The sequence below is a fragment of the Artemia sp. Qi Xiang Cuo genome, chromosome 16 (assembly GCF_049724085.1).
Source record: "Artemia sp. Qi Xiang Cuo chromosome 16, ASM4972408v1, whole genome shotgun sequence".
Taxonomy (NCBI): domain Eukaryota; kingdom Metazoa; phylum Arthropoda; class Branchiopoda; order Anostraca; family Artemiidae; genus Artemia; species Artemia sp. Qi Xiang Cuo.
This window is the reverse complement of record NC_142809.1, coordinates 41,059,254-41,085,679: the sequence shown is the minus strand read 5'-3', so window position 1 is coordinate 41,085,679 and position 26,426 is coordinate 41,059,254. Positions and strand designations below refer to the sequence as shown.

General features: G+C 37.4%; 1 protein-coding gene across 1 annotated transcript in view; it reads left to right on the top strand.

The window, feature by feature from the left end:
* The window catches only part of LOC148942908 (alpha-mannosidase 2-like), a 322,023-nt gene that overhangs the window by 70,911 nt on the left and 224,686 nt on the right, over nucleotides 1-26,426 (top strand). The window contains exons 8-10 of the mRNA XM_089102392.1: nucleotides 389-575; nucleotides 12,225-12,402; nucleotides 20,630-20,844. Coding sequence (XP_088958518.1) covers nucleotides 389-575; nucleotides 12,225-12,402; nucleotides 20,630-20,844 — 580 coding nt within the window. The remainder of the gene's footprint in view (nucleotides 1-388; nucleotides 576-12,224; nucleotides 12,403-20,629; nucleotides 20,845-26,426) is intronic.

The window sequence follows — 26,426 nt, the reverse complement described above, 5'->3', positions numbered from 1 at the left end:
GGTTGCTAATCAATATTAGAAACAGAAGTAGGTGAGGTCTAAGGTTAAAATTTGATGTATTTTGAAAATAAAATTGTTGTCACTGAGAGGATAGGAGGTGGGATTTTAAAAAATTAAAAAGCCCTTCTATAATGGAATTTACAACAATGTTTACCCTGTCACAGTGGAAATAGAGCCTATTTAAAAGTTATTTTCAATAAATCGGGCTCAGAATGCCAGAAAGGCAACGCTGTAACCTAATTGTGGCTTCAAAGCTTCTTTTTTGATTTTTTTTCACGCCAAATATGGTTTATTTTTCTCATTATTCCTTTGTCTCAGCTGGGTCCTTCTTTCATACCCTAATAAAATTAATTGATAGGGATCATACTAACAACTGTTTGTTTTTTAGATCCTGAGGACTCTACGGATATATTAGCTCATTTAATGCCCTTCTACAGCTATGACGTTCCCCATACATGTGGTCCTGATCCCAAAATATGCTGCCAGTTTGATTTCCGCCGTTTAAGGGGTTCTGGTATGTCGTGTCCATGGAGAGTTCCTCCCATTCCTATTACTCCTGAAAACGTTGAACAAAGGTAAATTAATAAAGAAGTTTAGGTCCTGTGTTTTTATATTGGATGTCAGGGTTGCCGATCCAGGAATTTGGCAGTCATGGTCGCTGATCCAGGAATTGTGGTGGGGGAGGGGCAGGATTTTTTTTAATTGAAGAGACAAAAAAAATGTATTTTTAAAATCTTGGGGAGGAGTGGCAGCATTTTTTTCAATGGAAATGCCTAAGGTAATTTCGGAGACCATACTGCCTTTCCATGACGATAAATAAAAGTTCAAATAGAAATAAAATCCTTTTAATAGACAGTGATGATGATAACAGTTTAGTTTTACTGCTGATGACAGTCACTGCATATGTGACCGAAATATCTGGTATTTTTGTGAATTTCTATCACTGTTATCATCATCACTGTCTATTAAAAATATTCTATCCCTATTTGAACTTTTATTTATGGAAATGCCTAAAAGTCAAAATCTAGGGGGGAAGAGCAATTGAACCTCTGCCTCCACCTCCCTTAGTTGGACCCACTGCAGGTCTACTACCTGCCTCTTTAAAGAAAACCCTGCCACTGAAACTTTGATCTAATACCTTATACGCCATAACTGGCTCTAGAGGATCTTTATCCCTTTATCAATGTTTCACTAAAAAAGTCTGTTGGAGGAATCATATTATTTTTAACCGGTTTTATTTCTATTAGTCTTTTTGGTTTGTTTTTTGTTTCTTCTGCTTCTTTTTCTTACCTGAGACAAGAAGCAATCTCAGCTGTCTTTGAGCTTGTCATACTCTTTCGGAAATAACTGTTGTCTTTTCTTATTACGTAACAATGAATTTACTGAGCAGAAAGGAGGCAGTTCTTCTGAAACCCCCTGTTCACAGTTGATCCTGGTTCCGACCCTGGTAGGAAGCGGGTGGTGTTTATTTTTTTATTTTTTTTAGGGGGGCATATGGAAAAAAATGGACTATTTTTAGTTTGCTTGGGGAGACGTTTTTCACACCAATATCAGGGAAAAGCAGCCCGCATTAGCAGGTAAAACTTGTCCTCTTTTGTCTTGCTTCTAACGAGGATGTTCTGTTTTTACACAAATTACACATTTTTGTAATCCAAAAATGAAAACTCATCTAATCATAGAAAAAAAAAACACAAAAAGAGTTAAGAAATGCCACGAGGGTCGTTTGATGGAGGTCCTTCCTGAAATCGCATTTTCACTTTTCGTCATTGAGTGAAAAACTTCGTCATTTCCTTTTCTTATCTTCTTATACCAGTGTTGCCTTAGAATTTAACCAAACCTATGGGAACAATGTTTCGACGCTTAATCTCCATCAAACTTTATTATTGTCTCATCTTAGCTACTTTTCAAGTTTTGTCATTGCCATGAGAATAGCTGTTTCTAAAAGATAGCCACCAAAGTTTGTCCTGTCTGTAAAGTTCTGAATAGTCTCATAACATGTCTGAAATAGTTTGTACAATTTTTTCTTTTGGTAAACATATAAAAGATAATAAAAAGTTCGTTTGATAAACTCTGGTCTTTCGTTCGTTATTTAGTTGTTTTGTTGTCTTCAGAGAAAAAAAAAATTCATCCATATATTGCTACTATTATAAGCCACTCGCTCTGTAATCGTGAAAGCTATGATAATACGTCTAATATCTTTAGTAGAACATAGGGAATATCCTCCCCTAATAACATTTCAATTAGAATATTGGGATGGCTTATCGCTGTGCTCAAGAAGAAAAAAATGTATCATAAACTTTGTTAGTAAAGAATTTCAAACTGAAAATAAGTTTTAAGGAAGGATCAAATGCAACTTTGTCTAGAAGGTGACTTAGTTTATTAGGTAGTGAGATCTCTATATTCAAATGGTTAAATTCTATATCTATTATTTCTAAATAAATCATTTATCTCTTTGACAATTGTTCAGAAAATGAAATTTGGTTCTAAAATTTTCAGGAAAGTAACTCTCAGTTGATGATTGCAGAACGAGCAAGATTATTGAATGAGATTGCAGCTCACTAAATAATGTCGATAAGTAGGTCTATAGCAGGAATGTCTTTTATCTACGTCTTTTTCGGTAAAATACGTCTTTTATCTATAGCAGGAGTGTTCAGTATCCTACCCAGAACAACCTTGAAATTAGAATATTAGGATTGTTTGTCGTTGTGGCCAAAATGAAAAGATATATTTTTTAACTTCTTTTCCCGAATGAATTAGAAAGTGAGAAAAATTTCTCTAGTTAACCTGCTCGTTGTAAATGCATAGGCGTTCTCATCCTTTTTTAAATTGGGGAGATTTGCCTTGACTGGTTCAAGTTCAGGTTCTTTAATTTTCAAACTAATTTCACTCACAATAACACTATAATACATTATACAACAAAAAATGAAAAATATTCCAAAAGGCTTCCTACAAAGTTAGTTATACTCAAAACCGGCACCCTTAGAAGAAAAAATGAATAAGATTATAGAAATAATGAAAAATAAATAATAATATAAAATATTAATACACATCATAACAAAGAAAATAAGACACAACATTCAACTCACAGTCCACATTCCTAATCAAATAATAAACTTAATATAAATAAACGCCAGCACCGGCAACCATGACTTCATATTAATTAATAATTATCTATTAGATATAGTTTTAAATTATTTTTAGAAAGCGAGATAGAAGAATATGAATCCACATAGCCTTCATAAATGTTCCAAAACTTTATTATTAAATTTTCTGGAGAAAATCTGGATCGTTCAATATGAATTCTTGGGCAAGGCAATTTAGCTGAAGCTCTTCTTAGACTCTACTTATTCTGAACAAAAGAAATCGGCGACAAATTAATAGAATCAAGAGCCAATGGTAATATTCTTTAATTTTTTTAAGTCTAAAGAGGACACAATGGACTGGAAGGACGAGATCAACTGGCAATATGTTCAAAATGTATATAGACTCTTGGTTGGGCCGATGGGGAAGGAAGGAGGGCTTTTAATGTACGAAGGCCTTTATTTTGAAGATGTTGAAGGGGCTTAATTCGAGATTTTAAGCTATTTAACCCTCTCGAGGGCGCTGGTTGGTTTTGAGGACACTTAATTGTAACCCCCTCTTTACCCAAAGCTGAGCTTTTAACATATGTTTCCTGGTGCCATCTGATTACCGACTCTTCCATAAACGTCCCTGAAGAGCCGTCTACCGGATAAGCTGTGCTTTCTTCCTGCCATTTTAGCAGAAAATTGTAATTTGAGTTTTATCAAGGATTTGCAAGGTAACTCCACTTTTTCTTTATTTTATAGACATTATCGCTGAACTGGGGAAGTTGGGATTTTTTTCTCAGAGAATTCGTACCCTTAGAAGTGTCAAAGTTATTTTTTCAACTTCTGAAAATTTCATATAGTTGAGCCATCTATTTTCATTCTGTCCCCACATGAGGACATTGCCCATTAGCGCCAGCTTTCTGTATAGTTTTCGTTCCGTATAGTTTCCGTAGTTAACACTAGTAACACTACTGTTGCCACAGGTAACACTACTGTTCATTTGTCCCCGCTTGTACCTTGTGCTTGCAAACTAGTAAAGCTTCTGTTCTTTACAGATGAGTCGGCAAACAATCAGGCATGATGAAGAAATCATGAAAATCATGTTTGAAGACGATAGTGACAATGGAATCCATTCAGACCAATCAGATCTTTCCTGCGACGAAGAAGATTGCAGAGATCCCACTTGGCAGCCTTCATGTGAAGAAGAGGACGTCAACTTGCTACAGGATCGAGCCCAGCGGCTAGAGATACGCAAGAGAGAGCTACAGACGAAGACAGTGTAGACCACGAGGTAGCGGAACCTGATCGAACGGAACCGTCTCTCTAGCGTGTTGCTAGAACTTATGCGAGGAAAAGGAAAAGCCCAAGCACGGAGCCCAATAGTTCTGTTTATTTTTGAACGTCACAAGATGACCCTGCTATCAACAGTTCAGTTTCAGATGGAAGATTAAAGGCCATTCTTTCCCAGTCTAGCACTGGAATTGCAGCCAAAACCAAAGTTCCACGAGTCAACCCGAAGTCTAAATCCGTCAAGGCCAGAAGATGTATTTGGAGAGCCAATGTCGATAATCCTCTAGCAGAGTCGGTTCCTCCGTTCACCAGTGATGGTCGGGTCTTGCTCAATCTCAGCAACGAGTCGGATCCTGTCGATTTCTTTGAGGGACTTCTTTCCGACGAAATTCTTGCAATGGTCGTCAGGGAGTCTAACGCTTACGTATTGTAAAAAAAAGGGTATGAGTTGAATTTGACATCAGCAGAACTACGCATCTATGTTGGATGCCTTCTGATAACGAGCTATGTTCGATACCCAAGAGTTGAAAACTACTGGTCAAATAGCCTGAGGCTACCTCAGATTGCTGATTATATTTCAAGCAAAAGGTTCAAAAAGATCAGAGAATGTTTACATTTCACTACTCAACAAAGTAGCCCTGATGGTGACAAATACTACAAGATCCGCCCATTTTTGGAGATGTTGCGCAGCTCTTTCAAAGCAGCAGTGGCTGACGAAGAATAAAGTTCAATAGACGAGATGTTGGTCGCCTTCAAGGGAAGAAGCAGCCTCAAGCAGTATATGGCATCTAAACCAACTAAGTGGGGTTTCAAAATTTGGGTTCGGGCTGGAGTCTCAGGATATGTGTATGATTTTGAGCCATATCAAAGCAGCGGTGTCAACCGCAACCCACCAGCGTACGGGTTAGGAGGAGACGTGGTTGTGAAACTCACTCGTGGCCTCGAAAACACAAACGCTAAAGTGTATTTCGACAACTTTTTTACCTCGGTATCTCTGGTGGAAGCATTAGCAAAGGAAAAGATTTATAGTGTTGGAACCCTTCGCGCAAATCGACTTGGAGATGCTGCACCTAAGCTAATAACAGAAGTCGAAATGAAAAAGAAAAAGCGAGGAACCTCGTCGTTTGCTACGTCTGCTGAAGGAGTGACGGTTTTACGCTGGAAAGACAACAATCTCGTAAATATTCGTTCATCCTTCGCTGGTTATGCCCCAGCTGACTGTGTCCAGAGATGGTGCAGCACAGCGAAATCGAAAGTGGTGGTTGAAAGGTCATACGCAGTGAAGGAATATAATAAGTGTATGGGAGGCGTGGATTTGATGGATTCGCTGACTTCACTTTACAAAAACGACTTTCGAATCAAACGTTGGTACATGCGCCTTTTCCACCATTTCCTTGATGTTGCTGTTGTCAACGCTTAGATTCTCTAAAGAAAAACCTGCCCTGTCGGCACACTTGATCTCCTCCATTTCAAAGGGTCTGTTGCAGTAGCTATGACGAACAAAGGAATGGTGCGGATGAGGACAAGCCCTGGTTGGCCTTCAAAAATCGGCTTTGTCAAGAAAAGGACTGTCATTGTTGTCCCAAACGAGATCCGACTTGATGGTCTGAGTGGCCATTGGCATGGCAAGTCCGACAAAAATAACGCTTCTCGATGCCAGGACAAGAACTGCACGAGTAAAACGAGATTCATCTGCAAAAAATGCAAAGTCCCATTGTGCCCTGAATGTTTCGAGAACTTTCACAGTGTCCGATAAGCCTTTCGAAAGAGTGTTTTCTTGGCGGCGTCCCCATATGTGGACAGTAGCATATTTTACCTTTTCATCCTTTTTTGTCAGTATCTGAATACATATATAAAATCTACGTATTTTTCTACATAGGAAAGAACTTTGTCCTGTCAGTTTATCTCAAAAATTGGAAATTCGCCCGCGAGAGGTTTAAATAAGCAATGGGACAATAGTTAAATTAAGATTGAAGTAAAGAGTAATAAACTGACTTAAGGGAGGTTAAATTTTAGATACCGCTGGGCCAACAAATGTTTAAGTATTTATAGCACGGAGACGCGACGAGCAAGCGTCTTTGTAGCTTTTGCCTTACTCGAATTTTTCAAGAGAAAAATACTTTCTGCAAATGCTTGATAGTCTTATTTTCGCTTTTATACAAAATTATCAAAATGTCAGATGTCCCCTTTCGGCATCGAAGAGGTATGAATGAATGAATGATTTTTATTACCCATCATCAAGTAGACAGATTTACAAAGATGGAGTATGAAAAGCAAAAGAAATAAATAAAGAAATAAAAGTACACATACAACACTAGAAACAAAAGAAAAGATATACTTGTAACAATACTGAACAACAAAGTTAGAGCACCTCTAGCTGAGCACTATCGCGCAATACATAATGTTGTACGGATCTAATTCCCACTTGAATTGGCTAATCAGGGAGGGCACCAGTCCTCCTTGGTACCTTCTTTTTTGTATTTACCCTAAGGAAGGTAGGAGAGATTAACCGCAAGTGAGACAAAAACGTGTCAGTTCCTCTAGTGCAAAGACCATGTGACTCAATATCAAGATCCGTAGTTTCAGTTAGATGGAGCTATATTGTCGGAATTTTATCTTATTCAAATCTACATTATACAGTTTTTTTTTTTAACTTAAGAATCTTACTTTTTGCCTTCCTGTACAATTGTGAAAAATGTCAGATATCTTCTTCGGTATTGTGTATTTACCCCCTGGAAGCAGTGGTGGTTCTGGCCTCTCTTGTGCCCGGGGCAAAATCTTGATTAGCCCAAAAATTTCAGGCCAAAGTTAACAAGAAAAATTACTTCCAATCAATTAATTACTAAAAAATTTATTTTTGATTATTATTTAATTATTGTTAATTATTTTAATTATTATTATTTTATTATTTTTATTTTTCATTTCTTTATTTTATGAATTAATTAATAATTTATTAACCATTTTCAATTATTAGCTACGCCCTCTACTTAATTTGAATAAAAATACAATTTCAAAAATAAATTAATTATGTTAACCGTTAGATTATTTATTGGAAATTTTGCGCCCGTAAAATTTCTGCGCCTGATGCAAGTGCCCCCTCTGCCCCCCTAAAACCACCTCTGCCTGGAAGTTAGGGGAGATCAGTTATGATTGGGACCAAAGATTCTCCTTTCCTCGAATTCCGAAACTGCCTGGTGTGATTTTACCGACATACATTCAATCGGAGCCACATATACAAATCATTGCTTATTCAGATCCTCAAGAAAAAAAAGTATTTGCCACAAACTTGAGCATTTTGTTTTCACTCTCCTTAGATTTGGAAAATGTCCCAAATACCTGCTTTCTTTTCTGATAGTTATGAAAGTGTCAAATCCTTTTTTCTGTAATGGGGGGGGGGGCGGTTGAGGGTACTTCCTGTCGTTTTTACCCAGTGGAGGATATGGGAAATCAGCCTTGATGCGCCGTTTATTTAGAATAATAAGCGTTTTAAAAAGCTATAAAAAAAAACTTTAACGTAAAGAGCGAGGTATTGAGGATGGGAAACCCCCTTATATACGTAATAATTTTTATTCGTTTTAAGTTTTAATGTTGCTCCTTACTTTCAGTTGAAAAAACTTGTTTTTTATGATCGTTTTTAAATATTACCGGGAAATCCAGCTCCCCCTCCGTGGAAAATTCCCTTCCTCCACAAAAAATCCTCCATGGAAAGATCATCCCACGTGACCCCCGCCAAAAACATCCCCCCAAAAAATTTCTGTATACTTCCCAATAACAGTTACTATACGTAAACAATGGGCAAATTCCACAGGGAAAGGTCTTCCACAGGGTGGGGGGTCGTGTTATCTCCAAAGGCATAGTTATTCGGCTTTTCCACCATGCTGAATAAAATGGCTATTTCAAAATTTTGATCGGACAATTTTGAGGAAAAAAGGGCGTGGGAGGGTGCCTAGTTGCGTCCAATCTTTATGATCACTTAAATAGGGCTCTACAACGTTTAGTTTCCGTTCGAATGAGCCCTCTCTCGGTATTCTAGGACTACTGGGTCAATGCGATCACCCCTGGGAAAAAAAACAATAAAAAACAAAAACACGCAAATAAACACGCATCCGTGGTATTTCTTCTGGCAAAAAATAAAAAAAAAAATCACATTTTCGCACATATGAGCTTGAAACCTCTACGATAGGGTCTTTTGATACGTTGAATCTGATGGTGTAATTTATTTTAAGATAGTGTATTTGTGATTTTCTTTGACTTTTAGGGGGTGTAACCTCTTTTTTCGAAAATCAGGCAAATTTTCTCAGGCTCGTAGCCTTTAATCGGCAAGACTAAACTTAATGAAACATATATTTGGGATCAGCATAATAAGCCGATTCTTTTGATATGTTTATTGGCATCAAAATTCCGTTTTTTAGAGTTTTAGTCATTATTGAGCTGGGGCGCTCCTTACCTACAGTTCGTTACCACAAACTGTTTGATCCATGGGCTGTTACTTGATGGTCTACGCCATTGTGTGGTATTAATATAAGACATGTTTTGGAAATCATAACAACCAATTTTTATTTTCAAATTTGTCTCTGTGAGCCTACAGAAAATCGTTACTGTCAGGTTCTTGCTGGATTATGGTCTCTCCTGTCAGGTTTATGTTTTTTAACTAAGCACGTTCGAGTGAAAGTTGTTACTGACAGTTTCTTGTTGGATTATGGCCTCTCCCATCAGTTTTATGTTTTTTAACTTAGCACGTTCGAGTGAAAATTGTTACTGACAGGTTCTTGCTGAATTATGGCCTCTCCTCTCAGGTTTATGTTTTTTAACTTAGCACGTTCGAGTGAAAATTATTTCTGACAGGTTTTTGTTGGATTATGGCCTCTCCTGTCAGGTTTATGTTTTTTAACATAGCACGTTCGAGTGAAAATTGTTACTAACAGGTTCTTGCTGGATTATTGCCTCTCCTGTCAGGTTTATGTTTTTTAACTTAGCAAGTTCGAGTGAAAATTGTTACTGACAGGTTCTTGCTGGGTCATGGCTTCTCCTGACAGGTTTTTGTTTTTTAACATAGTACATTCGAGTGAAAACTCTTACTGACAGGCTCTTGCTGGATTATGACCTCTTCTGTCAGTTTTGTGTTTTTTAACTTAGTACGTTCGAGTAAAAATTGTTACTGACAGGTTCTTGCTGGATTATGGCCTCTCCTGTCAAGTTTATGTTTTTTAACTTAGCAGGTTCGAGTGAAAACTGTTACTGACAGGCTCTTGCTGAATTATGACCTCTCCTGTCAAGTTTATGTTTTTTAACTTAGCAAGTTCGAGTGAAAATTGTTACTGACAGGTTCTTGCTGGGTCATGGCTTCTCCTGACAGGTTTTTGTTTTTTAACTTAGTACATTCGAGTGAAAACTGTTACTGACAGGCTCTTGCTGGATTATGACCTCTTCTGTCAGGATTTTGTTTTTTAACTTAGTACGTTCGAGTAAAAATTGTTACTGACAGGTTCTTGCTGGATTATGGCCTCTCCTGTCAAGTTTATGTTTTTTAACTTAGCAAGTTCGAGTGAAAATTGTTACTGACAGGTTCTTGCTGGGTCATGGCTTCTCCTGACAGGTTTTTGTTTTTTAACTTAGTACATTCGAGTGAAAACTGTTACTGACAGGCTCTTGCTGGATTATGACCTCTTCTGTCAGGTTTGTGTTTTTTAACTTAGTACGTTCGAGTAAAAATTGTTACTGACAGGTTCTTGCTGGATTATGGCCTCTCCTGTCAAGTTTATGTTTTTTAACTTAGCAAGTTCGAGTGAAAATTGTTACTGACAGGTTCTTGCTGGGTCATGGCTTCTCCTGACAGGTTTTTGTTTTTTAACTTAGTACATTCGAGTGAAAACTGTTACTGACAGGCTATCGCTGGATTATGACCTCTTCTGTCAGGTTTGTGTTTTTTAACTTAGTAGTTCGAGTAAAAATTGTTACTGACAGGTTCTTGCTGGATTATGGCCTCTCCTGTCAAGTTTATGTTTTTTAACTTAGCAGGTTCGAGTGAAAATTGTTACTGACAGGTTCTTGCTAGATTATGGCTTCTCCTGTCAGGTTTATGTTTTTTAACTTAGCACGTTCGAGTGAAAATTGTTACTGACAGGTTTTTGTTGGATTACGACCTCTCCTGTCAGGTTTATGTTTTTTAACTTAGCAAGTTCGTGTGAAAATTGTTAGTGACAGGTTCTTGCTGGATTATGACCTCTTCTGTCAGGTTTATATTTTTTTAACTTAGCACGTTCTAGTGAAAATTGTTACTGACAGGTTCTTGTTGGAATATGGCCTGTCCTGTCAGGTTTATGTTTTCTAACTTAGCAAGTTCGAGTGAAAATTGTTACTGATAAGTTCTGGCTGGATTATGGACTCTCCTGTTAGATTTATGTTTTTTAACTTAGCACGTTCGAGTGAAAATTGTTACTGACAGGTTCTTACTGGATTATGGCATCCCCTGTCAGGCTTATGTTTTTTTAACTTAGTACGTTCGAGTGAAAATTGTTACTGACAGGCTCTTGCTGGATTATGGCCTCTCCTGTCAGGTTTGTATTTTTTAACTTAGCACGTTTCGAGTGAACCTTGTCGCTATACATAATATTTCTTGCAATGAAGTAGCAGAATCGTTTTGCTTTGTTTATAAGAAAAATGTCAAAAGAGGAGTCTTTTCATTATTTAACAAAGAAAAAATTGTTTCGCAAAATTTTGAAACTTTTGGCCACTCCAAGGAAAACCTCCCCTAGAAATAGTAAATCCTAGCATCACATTTATTTTCATTTTTTTAATAAACCTGGGTTCAAAACGTCCAGAGGTGAAACTTTTTACAAAATGGGTTTTTTTAGAAGCTTCACCCGACTAGTGAAAAAAAATTCAGAGAAGTTTAAATCGTGGTTTATAAGCTCTCGCAGTTAAAATTATGAGATCATGTTTTTCTTTATTTTAATAAAATCAAAACTTTTGATATTTATTCCATATTCCTTCCATTACATGAAATATATGAAATTCTAATATATGGAATAGTTCCATATAATTTTTCCAGTATATGGAATAGGCCTATAGTAAAGGTTCCTTGATGTTTTCTCGCAAAATTCATTCACATGTTTGACACTAAATTGAATTATGTCACCAAAAAATGATTTCCAAGTGTAAATTTGGGATCGCTTTGGAGGGACGCTTTCAAGGAAGGAAAAGTGTAACAAATTTCAGGTTTCGACTTGGAGGATCGAAAATAAAAATAGATTGTGAGGTACTCGAAATAAACGTGGAACGCTCAAGATAAGAATATATTTTCCAACTTTTTGCTCCCTTTATGCATTTCCAGAGGCCTGCCGCTTCCCTGGAAAAATTATATGTGTTCACATGTGTTTGATAAACCATTTAAGTTTCCAGGTCTCATACTTTACTAGAATAATAACGTAAGAAGTCAACCTTGTTTAAAACAAGTAATCTGCAGATACCGTTCAGGGATGATTTTAGGTATTATTAAAAAGAGGAATAAGACGCTCAGTAAGATAAATTTACGAGTTCAAAAATTTTCGAATTCACTAAACACAAATTATAAAAATAAAATTATGGCAGAAACCCCTCCTCTCCCCCTAAATAAATTCAGATTTGTACAATATTCATAATTTTTTCCTATATTTGTCATATATAATTTGACCGTTTCCTTTTTTTGTGCGGGGGGGGGGCGAGGATTTGACAAAAGGTGGAGGTGATCCTAGCGGATCACCAGGAATCTGATTGGCAAAATAACTAGGTTTTGTTTAGTTTTTAAGTATATTAAAAGTTAGAAACTTATAGAGAAACAATTGTATGCGTTCGTGTTTCATTTGATAAAACCATTTGATTTTTTAGGGCTCAGCTTTTACTAGACCAATATCGTAAGAAGTCAACCTTGTTTAAAACAAATGCTCTTCTGGTGCCCCTTGGGGATGATTTTAGGTATAACACAGAAGGTGAATGGGATGCTCAGTTCAAAAATTACAAAAAGCTTTTTGAATTCATGAACGCTCAAGAAGATTGGCATGTACAGGTATTGTGAATTAATTTAATTTAATTCTTCTTGGGAAAAACTCCTAGAATTATCAAAGATAATCAATATTTATTAATTTAGTCAAATTTTAGTTAAGTTTTTGTTATATAAATTAAAAGAAAGTTTTTCTCGTGATATTTCCTGTATCTATAGAATACCGAAAAACTAGCGATTTAATGAAAGCATAAAATCCAGGCAAAAAATAGGTTGCTCTTTTCGGAACAGGAAAATCCTAAGTAACCTCAAGACCCTTAAATTTCTATGAAAACGATAATTTTTAGTTCATTTTTTTTATTACTTTAGGATGGTCAGTTTTCAGTAAAATGCAAGTTTTTCAGAATTCTTTAAACACGCTGACCTTAATACTAAAGTTTAACTTTAGTACAGTGTCTGAAACGATCTGAATCATCAGATCCCTCTAATCCTCAGCTTTTTAGGTAATGAACAGGCATTCGATTTGGCTGATAGAAAAGTTTTAGTGAAGGTCTTAACGTTGTATAATATACAAGAAAAGTACCTTTAAGTATTAGTGGTATGAATAAGGATAACATTTCTGCGGTTAAAGTGGGCAGCGACGATGGAGTTATGTTTGGTGTGGATCTGGTGTTAAGCAGGGTCGCATCCCATCTCCGTCAGTATCGATTTTTGTTAACTTTTTCATAAGGAGCAGGGCGAAGGCTGTAGGAGAAGATGATATCAACTGGGATAGTAAAACTTTCCAAGACTTGGATTATGCAGATGGTTTTAGTGATAAAAAAGATTGTGAAATAATATTTTTTTTTTTAGATTCGAGTGTTCAGGGTACAAGAATTTGAAAATTATTTTTGAGAAGACTCGCTTACACTAGGAGTAAATGAGGTAGAAGAGGGGAAATCAGGTGACGAAAAAATCGACCAAGTTGATAGCCTCAACTTGGCAGTATTATTGATAAAGTAGTTGAGCGGAGTATGTAAGTACATTCAGCGGAGATGTAAGTAGAATAGCCAAGACACAAGGTGTTTTATCGCAGTTGAGAAAAGTTTGGAAAAATAGGAAGTAAGTCTGCTAACTAAAGTTAGAATATTGGAAGCAACGATCATGGTAATGGTCAAGTATGGCTTTGAAATATGGACGCTTTGAAAGGCTGAGGAAAATTCGTTAATGTCTTTCCAAATGAATTTTCCAAGGACAGTTTCAGGTACTTGTTTGACTGAACGTATATCAAACAGTAGATTGTAGCAAAAACGCGGTTTGATCTTACTACCTAGGGCTATAATAAATGAAAGGTGAAGTGAATAGGCATGCTCTATGGATGAAGGATGACAGATTACGAAAGATTGTGCCTTTTGGCTATTCATCTTCAGTCAGAGGGAAATTGGCCCCATTTGTCCCCAAACGGATTGGAAAGAGGTTACTAACGCAGCTATGGCAGCATCAAATGGCTTGTTGCTACAGTGAGTAGTATATAGTAGCAGTTGTAGTCGTATATTGAAGATTAAACCCCCTCATCATATTAATTGGAAGTAACTCTCAGGAACCTTACCCTTTGTAACCCTTCGGAGATAGGTTAGATCTTGTGGCAGGTCGTATTCCTAGGTAATGTGGCGAGTGGGGCCACGTGGCTGGGCACTAGCGTCCTGACCCGTCTCTATTCTCCAACAGGGATGTCCCTAAGTGCACCTCAAAGTGATGGAAGGGTGGACCTCCCTGCGAACTGCCTACATTCAGATTAAATTGTACTAACGCACTAGGTTGACCAAAGGCCTGGGGAACCATCGGCTAACCAAATCTCCACGAAACATCATGAAAAAGTTGGACCAAAAGAAATCAAACCGTGCTACGACGTTCCCGGTAGGCGACGCACCAAGGAAACCGGCGACCTCGATGACAAATCAACAAACCGGTCATGTGTCAGTGAAATTGCTCAAAGAAAGCCTGAAGATAGCGACCTTGAACGTGTGTTTCGCGAAGTGTGACATAATGCAGGCTCTCACCGGCGCAGAATTTCATCGTTATAGCTTAGATGTTTTATACTTAACGGAAACATGGATTAATGAACGGAGCAAAAAGATCATTCACGACCCGACCACTGGCAAGAAATATCATTTCTACAACTCTGGATCCAGTGACTGATCCGGTCTTCATGCGGTTGGATTCCTCCTACGGGAAAAGACTGAGTCAGCTTTGCTCGAATGGGAGCCGATATCAAACCGCATTGCGCGGATCAGGATAAGATAAGATAATATTTATTTTCCAAAGTCTATCACAAGCTCTAATAGAGCCGAATTCGCTTCATATGTCAAAAAGAAATAGACAAAGCAAAACGAAGAAACAAATTATACAACAAGAAAAGAACCACAAATCAAGCATAAAGATGTTCGATAAGAATTTAACAAATGGCTAGAATAGAAACAGAAAAATAGAAGAAGAAGGGGTGGGGGATAAAAGAAAATCACAGTCAAGAAGAAAAACATTGCCGAAATCGTGTTCAAGGTCAAATACATAAAATTAAAAAAAAATAAAAAAACACTTAAAATCAAGCCAAATTAGTTGTCAAAAGAAATATTTACAATTCAAGACAGGAATACAATTAAAGTAAAAAAAAATTTAAAATTAAAGGTCAGAAAAGAAATTTAACATAAATAAGTATCAACAAAAGGGAAAATTAAAGTGACAAAAATGAATAGAAAAAAAATGACGCTTGATTAATTTCAACATGCATAAAAACTGAAATCAGGTACGAAGGAGTCAATTTTGGTACAGAGCATTGTTGAGGGATTATTTAGGTGTATCAAAAAAACGAGGGTAAAACTTTTCCGGATCATCTCAGTCACGGTATTAATAGGTGAATCTGCTGAAATTGCCAAGGGAGCTAAACAGGGGAGTCGGAGTCTAATGGGGTCGTGTAAATCGGGAAAGATGTCCTCAGTACAAGGTTTAGATTTTGTAGATTTAGTAAAACGCAAACAAATTTGTTCTATCTTTACTTTTAACGTGGTAATACGTGCGGATTTAAGGAGAAATGAGTATGGAATTTTGCTCTTTTTATACATGAGCCTGAGCGAACGCTTTTGGACCGACTCAATTTTGTCACTAAGCTCGCTTGAAAATGTGCCTTCTAGACTGTAGATCTATATTCTAATAGCGGCCTGATAAATGATAAATAAACATGGAGGGAATTCATCTGAGCACAATTAATTTTGTTTGAAAATTTTAAAGTAGATAATGAAACGTTTGCTTGTTTGACAATTTTAAAAACACACATATCCCATCTAAGATTATTTGAAATTGTGACACCAAGGAGTTAAACATGTTCCAAAAGCATTTTGGGTGGGATAGGGTCAAGGAAAACGGGAGTGGATTTCAAAAAAATTATCGTCATTATATTTGATTTGGTGGAATTTACTTTCATATTTAGGTTCTTAGCTTCATCCGAAATGTGGGTTAGGATTTCGAGGGGGTCACTTTTAGTATTCTTGTGACATACTTCAAGGATCGACAAGTCATCCACGTATTTCCACCTTTGGGGAAAATCCCTACCAATATCATTAATTATGACTAGAAATAAAAGTGGTCCCAATAAGGTTCCTTGAGGAATTCCACAATATATAGGGAGGGGGTTAGAGAAAATATTTTTGTATTTAACAACTTGAGATCTATTCGAAAGAAACGATATAACAAGGATGTTGGGCATCCCTTCAATATAACAATCATAGTTGCTTATGCACCTATTCACGACTCATCTGACTTGCAGAAAGATATATTTTACGACCAGCTGCAGAATACAATTGATAGATGTCCAAAGCGAGATCAGCTACTGTTTGGAGGAGACTTTAACGCCAGAATTAGCCCCCGAATGGACCCTTCCAAACATGGTACTATTGGACCGTACGGACGTGGTGTTCGATTTCGTAATGGCACGAGGCAACTTCAACTCGCAATATATAATAACTTATCCATCATGAACGCGTTCTTTCAGCGCCAGAATGTCCACACTTTTATATGGAAATTTAGAGATGGCCATATCTTCTCTCAGATCGATTACATATGATCCGCCAGAGATGGAGATCATCGGTAGTCAACTGTCGAGTGTTCAGAGGAGCCGACACCGGGTCAAAGAACGGCTTGCTGCTACATTAAAGCTAAAGGTATCAAACCGTAAGAAAGTCAGACTACCCCCTAGATATGACACTGAAAAACTTGAAATCCCAAAAGTCAGGGCTGAGTTTTACATGGAGTTGAGAAACCGCTTTCTAGGTCTGAAACAAACGCAACAAGAAAATGAGAGTCTAGAAGAAGAAGTCATAGAGAGGGAATGGGCGAAGATCAAACATACTATGCAAGATGTTGCTGCTCAAGTCCTTGGAAAGCGAACAAAAGGTACTAAAAACTCCGAAACACTCATGAGAAGAAAATGTCCTTCATGAGAAGAAAAACGCATCGAACAAGGAGAGATGAAAATGCCTACTGGTTAAAGCTGGCCACAGACCTAGAAAAGACTGCAGCTAGAAATGAGACCCGTAAACAGTATAGGATCCTCGGAGAGTTGAACTTAAAAAAGAAAAGAATACCGCCACAAAAAGTGTGAAAAGATCAGATTGGACTATCATCACAGGGCGACTAGAAAGAATGAACCGATTGAAAGAGAATTTCAAGGATTTGTTAAATAGGAGAGGCCAGGATACAACACAAACTTCCTCCGTCCACTCCAGCCAAAATATGCAACCAGCAGCTCCATCACTCGTGGATCAGTATTTTCGCAATGCATCTCCGACGGAGGAAGTCAGAAACGCCGTGAAGTCCTTCAAAAAACATAAAGCACCGGACGAGGATTCCCTACCGGCAGAAATATACAAAGCAAGTTCTGCGCTCGTTGAAGCCCTAACGAACCTACTTGGCAAAGTCTGGGACGCTGAATATGTTCGCCAGGACCGGGGTAACGCAACGATAATCCCTACATTCAAGAAATGAGATGAAGGAAAGACTGTAAAAATTACCGGGGAGTCTCACTAATAGACATAGTTAGGAAGATTTTGCAATAATTTTAGTGTATCGATATGGAAAAAAACGAGAGCAACGGACAAAGAAGAACCAGGCAGGTTTCCGCCCGGGAATGGGGCGTGTAGACCATATCTGTACCCTTCAACTTCTTTTTCACTAACATTTTAATTCACGGATTGGATACCTTCGCAGTCTTTCTTGACTTCATCGCTGCATTTGACTGTATGTTACGACCCTTGTTATGGCAACAATGCTCGAAGACGGTGCTCCTACGAAAATAGTCGAGCTGCTAACAGCATACTATGAGATTACCCTGAGTAACTTTCGAATATATGGTGAGAATCATATAGCATATGGCGTCCGTCAAGGATGTCGGGCACCGCTAATTCTTTTCAACTATTATAAATTAGATTATGAAAAAGGCATTGAAAAAAGATGATGGTGTCGCCTTTTCAGCACAAGAAAAAATTGCTGACATCGAATATGTAGACGATGGTACTCTACTTACAGACTCTGCTCAGTAAGCACAAAATATGAGAGAAAGAGTAACGAAAACAGTTATCGAGACAGGACTCGCGATCAGTATCCCTAAAACAAAGTATCTTTCAACCAAAGAGAACACTTCTATACACATCAGTGGAGAACCTATTGAGAGGGTGGAAGAGTTCAAATACAAAGGGTCATCGATAGAGGCTAAAGGTGGAGCCACTAGTGAGATTCAAGGCGGGATTAGCAAAGCTTGGTCCGTCTTTGGCCAGCTCCGCAAAGCACTTTGGACTAGAAAGGAAATCAACCTCATAGCGAAGCTCAGGATCTACTCAGCATGTGTGCGTTCAATTTTGTTATACGGATGTGAGACCTAGCCCCTCAAGGTGGAGAGAGAGTGTCGGCTTGAAACTTTCGACCGAAAAAGTCTATGGGCTATTAGCGACATACGGCTGGCGCAAAAAATCAGCAACCAAGAGCTGATAAAAACATTTGGACAAAAGCATGACGTTTCCACTATGATCAAAAAGAGACGTCTCAAGTGACTAGGTCACGTAATGAGGCGCCCAGAAGAGACCCTGACAAGCCAGGTACTACCAGCAGTCCCCGGTTGCTCATGGAAGAAAATACTTGTTTACCAGATGAAGTTTTGACATAATGTCATCAGAAAGGATGTCGAACCGCTTGGGGGATTCCGAAAGCATGGTCACAAGTGGGACAAGGCTGGGCTGGAATTTCTTCGACCACTCACAGAACACAGAACCCAATGGAAGCATTTGGTCCAGCAGCTTCTTGATACCGAGTTGGGCTGAGTAGCTTGTGTGTCGTCTTAAGTAAGTAAGTAACTCTCAGGAAATGTTGGAAGTGTTCGAGCCGCCCTCTTTCCCTGTGAAGAAAACACCAGCCTTCCTCCCCTTTGCAATAACAGATATGTAGTAATGCATCTCTGTATAACCGTTATTAATACTTTTTATACTTTCTAAATACTATATATAATGTGTAACTCTTCATTAGGGACAGCTGCGGCACCGTGTGGCAGTTATTCTCTGAAACCGGGAGAATGATAGTCTTTGAGAGCTCCTTGCCGATTGGCTATCTCAAAATTTTTTGCTCGATAGCATCTTAGCCTTGCTTGGGCCAACATGTTAATGGCAGAAATCAGCACCTTGGTTTCATTTATTAGTGCAACTTGTAGACTATATCTGTATATCTTGCCAATATTTCTATGCTAATTGGTCATCTTGTAAGTTTCCCCTGATTGCATTTTGACCGTCTTCGGGGAAAAAGTTTTTTGACATGCGGCACAAAATGACAGAAATCGGCACTTTCTCGGCATTTTTTCATTTTTTACTCCGTATAAAGTCGAACTTTTTTTCGTTTCTTGTCCTTTCTACTCGTTATATTCTGTCCTTTGAATTTCTTATGTTTTCATGGAGTTTGATTGTGATTGCTCTCAATTATTTTTCTCTTTTCAAATTTGAAATCTAGTCTAAAGTAAGAAAAAAAAACTTTCATGTAATTAGTAGCAAATATTATCAAATATAAACAATATATTTTGAATCGTCAAAACATTTGTTATTTTGGTAGTTATAATAAAACACGGCTATTATTTTAAAAAGTAGAATTCTGTTTCAAAGTTCAAATACAGACTTTAAAAGAAAATCGTTAAAAATCTGAAGTTCAACAAAATATCGGGGGGGGGGGGTCAATTTTGGAGGTAAAACAAAAATATTAAAAATATAAGATAAATGGGATCTGTCTCAAAGGGAAGCTCTGGATGTCTATCGAAGACTATTTATGTTCGATTTACGTTATATGAGTACTCTTCAACTTTATTTGGAAATCTGAGCTCAATATAATCTATCGATTTAGTTCAACATCCCCTGAAAGTTTAAACTCAATATTTCTAGCCAATTTTGTGATATTAAATGTTTATTTAGTTTCCCCTCCATGACTCCCTAAATCCTATTTTCTGTATCTGATTGTGCATAAATACTTATTCAACCTCAATCCTACGCTTCCTAAATAACTAATTATCTTCGAATGACTGTTCCGAATTAAATGACAGTTCAACTTGAGTGACAGTTCAGGTTACGCCGTTAATTTATCTTGTTCTTCTTCTTTTTAAGTTCATGAACGTAGGTGAGGGCAGTGTCTAAGGGTCATTTTCTTAGCCTTTTGGGATTTTCTTAACCACTTAGCCATCGTAGCTAATTTTCTTAGCCTTTTTGGTGTCTTAACTCTAACGAGTATTCTTACTGTTATTAATTTTATTTTCGGATTAATATGTGAGTGGTTGGTTTCATTAATGGGATCAAAAAATTATGGGACAATAAGAATGATAGCAAAGTATATAAAATTGGGTATGTCACATAGAGATAGATTTTTGTAAAAGGTGTGGGGTGAGTGTGGAAAGTATTGTTGTATGTGTGTAAGTTGTTTTCTTGTTTGTTATTTTTGTAGTCATGGCCCTTGATATATGTAACATACATCTATCTATTTATGTTAGTTTAATGGTATCGTGTGCTTTATTATATTTTTTTAATGTTTTGTAATTTTGCGTTGTTATTGTTATGTAGGCTACCATACTTTGTTATGAGTGTTATAATCATGCTATTATTTTGTGTGATTTTCCTTTTTTTTGCCATGGCCCAAAGTGGCTTTTATTGCAATAAATATCTATCTATCTATCTATGAGCCACTGTGTCAATTAAGAAAGAGCTTTAATGAATTCTCACCAACAATAAATTTTACTGTTTAGGCCCAATTCGGCACCCTGGCTGATTATTTTGAAGAGGTTCGCCAAGAATCGGCTCGGTTGTCACCAATAGGAAGGTCAGATGCTAGTCAATTCTTTCCATCATTTGCGGGGGACTTTTTTACATACGCTGATGAACGTGACCATTACTGGAGTGGCTATTATACTTCTAGACCTTTTTATAAGAATCTTGATCGTTACTTGGAGCATTATTTGAGGTTTGTATCCCTAAATGTTGAATTTGTATGACAAATAATCATTCTAGCAAAGAAGCAAGTTTAAGGACTAAAAAAAGGTGAGAAAAATGAGAAATAAAGTCATTGTTTCGCCTTTAGTATTTAGAAACTTAGAAACTCTTAGTATTTCATCAACTTAGAATCTTAGAATGTAGTACATCAACTTAGAAAAATGAGCTTCTAGAGTTTCTTTGGTAATAAGAAAATTTGCTCCCTGTATATGGGATATAATACCAGTTGCGATTCGAAATGCAAGTCAACTGGTAACCTTCAAGGCCACAGCCAAAAGATTTTTGCAAAAGAACAGAATTCATGTATATGTTTTATATTAGTAGGATGGTTGTTTTCTATGTGTGACTTATATTAGTAGGATGGTTGTTTTCTATGTGTTTTCTATGTATTATTACCAAGTAGAATAACATAAAATCGTATTTTTTAAAATATCTAGAATAGAAGATTCCCACCTGCTGCCAAAAACCTCTTGGGGGTTTTCTTAGCTGGTTCAGAAAAAATGTTTTTATTTTTTTTTTTTTTTTTTTTTTTTTTTTCAAAAAAAATTATCTATCTGTCTTTATCAAATAAGGTGGCTTCATTGGATATGAGGATTAAATGGAATGGAAACATAAACCAGAAAAGGGGAGAAAATCTGTAATTGTTTTCGTGACTTGTACTCGTTTCTCTGTTTCTTGATTTGCAAGGTGATAATAAAGCTTTCAATTACTATGTGTGCATTAATAAATGGAGCAGAAAAGTTATTTTTCTCATTATATGAGCACAGAGTCAACCTTTATTAGGTTCTCAAAGTCTGTTAGAATAATATGACTTAGCCATCCTTGTGATGTGAATTAGTCGTGGTTTTCTAACAAACCTTAAAAATGGTATAATATAGCTTGGGTATATGCATTATGTATGCACAACCCCATACAAGTAGACCTTGGGTATTCATATACCGTAGTGAATAAAAGCTATTTTTATTTTCTTCATTTATTGATGTATGCACAGTCACTGAAAGCTCTACAGCTATGGAGCTAATCAAGAAATAGTCCTATGTAACGAGTTCACCAAAGTCACGAAATTGGTACCGAATTTTCACCCAGAAACTAAAATAAAATAGAAATAAAAGTATAAAAAACAGAAAAGAATCTCAAAACCAGAAAAAGAGGAATACTAACGGCCGAAACACACTTGCTGTTCTTAACAGATTTTTTGCCTCTGTCGCTCTAAAATAATGTAGAGTTTACACACTGGACTGTAAACATTCTTACCGACGCCGTATCAGTCGATCACAGATCTGACACCGTGAAGCAGGAGTCTATTTCCTTGTCGTTTTGTTATATTTTATATAGTGTTGTGTATACCAAGAATAGAGAACAGCTTCTTGTATTACTATTATTTCGTCGTCGATTGAAGAGGAAGCGAAAAAATAGACTTATTTGGGTTCATCCGATCAAACAGTGCGTTGTAACGAACTGTAAGTAAAGAGCGGTTCGACTCAATTGTAGCCGAAACTCTATGGGTCTTGATAACAATGGATACATCAAAAGAATCGAATTTGATGCTTATTCAAAATGTATAAAATTCATCAAGTTTAATGTTACCCATCAAAAGTTCCGAGCCTTAGAAAATTTGCTGAGATTTTAAAAATGGGAGAAAACAGCCCCAAAATATCAAGGGATCTTAATGAAACTCATATCGTCAGATTCAGCATATCAGAGAACCGTATTGTAAAGGTTTCAAGCTGCCATATAAAGAAATTAATTTAAAAAAAAAAATTCCACAAAATCAGTTTTTCAAAGAAAAGTGAAGAACTCCATTAAACAAAAAGTGAGCGAAAATAAAATCAAATAATCTACCAAGCGTGAAACTACCACAAATCAGCATCGATAAATAAATGAAACTCAAAACGAACAGAAATTACAATAAATAACCGAGTCAAACTCAAAACGTGCAGAAATTAACATAAGTTGGACTCAAAACCCCTATGCCTTCCCAAGGCCAGAACAAAATTTGTACTTTACTGAATTTGCACTTTTTTAAACATAATGGGCAAATGGGAGGGTCGGCGTGGGAGGGGGATTAGGTGCACTTCAATCACTATCGACTATTAAAAAGGGCATCAGCCGTTTTTATTTTCGATTGAATGAGCCCTTTTCGAAGTTCCCACGACAACTCCTTTGATACGAAGTGCCCTGGTCTAAACAACAACAACAAAAATAGTATATTGTACCCACATCGATCTGTTCTATAAAAATGGCACGCCTTCCAATCACTTTAGACTATTAAAAAGGGCACTAGGCCTTTCGATTTCCAATCGAATGAGCCCTTTTTGAAACGACAACGCTTTTTTATAAACACCTTATATGCCCCCAGGGAATAAATTAATAGTTTTACCTAAAGGGCCATTAAGGTGGTTGTCATCCTCTAAGACCTAATTTCCAATGGTTTCAACTACGTTAAACAAACTGGCTCTCTCAAAATTTTGATTGGATGAGTTTGGGGAAATGGTGGGCGTGACAGGGGCGGTAGTCACTCTCCAATCACTTTCAACTATAAAAAAAATGGCACTAGCCCTTTCAATTTCCATTCAAATGAGCCCTTTTGAAGTTTCTACGACAAAATTTTCAATAAAAATCTTATATGCCCCCAGGGCATAACTTACAACCTTTGCCCTGAGGGCTGGGGGGGGGGGGTGTCATCCTCAAAGACCAAGTTCCCAGAACTTTCTACTACGTCGAACAAAATGGCTATCTGAAAATTTTGATTGGATGTGTTTCGTGGAATGGTGGGCGGGAGAGGGGGGTTAGTTACCCTCCAACCACTTTCGACTATTAAAAAGGGCACTAGCCCTCTCAATTTCCAATTGAATGAACCCCTTTTGAAGTTTTACGACAACTCTATCTATAAAAACCTTATATACCCCCAGGGAATAACTTAAAACATTTGCCCTTGGGGCTCCGGGGGGTTTGTCATCCTTAAATACATAATTTCCAGAACTTTCAACTACGTTGAACAAAATGGCTATCTCTAAACTTTGATTGAATGTGTTTGGGGAAATGGCGGGCTTGAGATGAGGGTTAATTACTCTCCACTCACTTTCGAATATTAAAAAGGATAATTTCAATTTCCAATCAAATGAGCCCTTTTTGAAATTTCTACAACAACTTTCTATATAAACCTTATATGCCCCAAGGGCATAACTTACAACCCTTGCCCTGAGGGCTCTGAGGGGGTTTTCATCCTAAAAAACCTAATTTCAAGAACTTTCAACTACGTTGAACAAAATGGATATCTCACAATTTTGATTGGATGTATTTGGGGAAACGGTGGGCGTGAGAGGGGCGTTAGTCGCTTTCCAATCACTTTCAACTATCAAAAAAGGCACTAGCCCTTTCAATTTCCAATTGAATGAGCCCTTTTGAAGTTTTTACGACAACGCTTTCAATAAAAACGTTATATGCCCCCAGGGCATAACTTACAACCCTTGCCCTGAGGGCTGTGGGGGGGGTGTCATCCTTAAAAACAGAATTTCCAAAGCTTTCAACTACGTTAAATAACATGGCTATTTAAAAAGTTTGATTGGATGTTTTTTGGGAAAAGTTGGGCGTGAGAGGGGGATAAGTTGCCCTCCAATCACTTCCAACCATTAAAAAGGGCACTAGGGCTTTGGATTTCCAATCGAATGAACCCCTTTTTAAGTTTCTATGACAAAAGATTTCAATAAAAACCTTATATGCTCCGAGGGCATAGCTTATAACCCTTTCTCGGAAGACTATGGGGGGAGTGTCCTGCTCAAAGATATAACTTTTAGAACTTTCAACTGCGTGGAACAAAATGGCTATCTCAAAATTTTTATTGTAAGTTTTTGGGGAAATGGAGGGCGTTGAAGGGATGCTAGTTGTCTTCCCATCACTTTTTACTATTAAAACAGGGCACGAGCCATTTCCATTTTCAATGGAATTAGCCCTTATTGAAGTTTCTTCGACAAGACGTTTAATAAAAACCTTATATACCCCCAGGGCATAACTTACAACCCTTGCTCTGAGTGCTGTGGGGGGGGGAGGGTTATCATCCTCAAAGACCTAATTTCCAGAACTTAAAACTACGTTGAATAAAATGGCTATCTCAAAATTTTGATTAGATGTGTTTGGGGAAAAGGTGGGCGTGAGAGGGGGGTTAGTTGCCCTCTACTCACTTTCTACTATTTAAAAGGGCACCAGACCTTTCAATTTCCAATCGAATGAGCCTGTTTTGAAGTTTCTACGACAACGCCTTCTATAAAAAAAACCTTATATGCCCCCAGGGCATAACTTACAACCCTTTCCCTGAGGGCTTTGGGGGAGTGTCCCCCTCAAAATAATAATTTCTATCCTGAAATCAACTACGCTGAACAAAATGGTTATCTCAAAATTTTGATTGGATGTGTTTCAGGGAATGGTGGGCGTGGAAGGGGTGTTAGTCGCTTTCCAATCACTTTCCACTATTAAAAAGAGCACAAGCCACTCCAATTTAATTGAATGAGCCCTTTTCGAAGTTTTTACGAAAACTTCTTCCATGTAAAGTGCCCTGCTCTAAAGGAAAAAATTAATAAATAATACATTGTGCCAACATTATCCTTATATGCCCCCAGGGCATAACTTAAAACCCTTGCCCTGAGGGTTGTGGGGGAGTGTTCTCCTCAAAAACATATTTTCTATCAGGAAATCAACTACGCTGAACCGAATGGCTATCTTAAAATTTTGATTGAATGTGTTTGGGGGAATAATGGGCGGGGGGGGGGGGGCTAGTGGCCCTCCAATCACTTTCGACTAGTAAAGAGCGCACTAGCGATTCGAATTTCCAATCGAATGAGCCCTTTTCGAAGTTTCTACGACAACTTCGATACGAAGTGCCCTGGTATTGAAAAAATAAAAAAAATAAATAAATAATACATTGTGCCAACATCGTTCTTTACTTAGGCAGCGCGAATGTGCTGCCTTTGATATCGAATTCCACATTTTTGGCCAGAAGAAAGATCACGGATGTGTGTTCATTTGTTTGTTTGTTTTGTTTGTTTTCCCAGGAGTGATCGTACCGAACCAGTCATCCTAGAAGGTCGGGAGAGGGCTCATTGGATCGGAAATCTAAATTTCTAGTGCCCTTTTCAAGTGACAAAAATATTGGAGGGTTATATAATCCCACGCTCCTTTTTTCCCCCAGTCGTTCGATCAAAATTTTGAGATTGCTATTTTGTTCAAATTAGTCGAAAGATCTTTGATGATGACTTGCCCCCTTACACCCCCGGGGGAAGGGCTACAAGCTATGAACTTTGTCCATTATTTTAATATTGATTTTCGGAATTATACACATATTTTTTTCGGGGGGGGGGGGGGGGAGTTGGCGCAGGAGGATCTTTCCATGAAGGAATTCTCGTGAGTAAAGGGAATTTTCTATGCAGGGGGAGTCGGATTTCCCAGCATTATTTAAAAAAGATCAGAAACTAAATAAAAAAAACAAGTTTATTCAACTGAAAGTAAGGAGCAACATTAAAACTTAAATCGAACAGAAATTATTAAGTATATTATGGG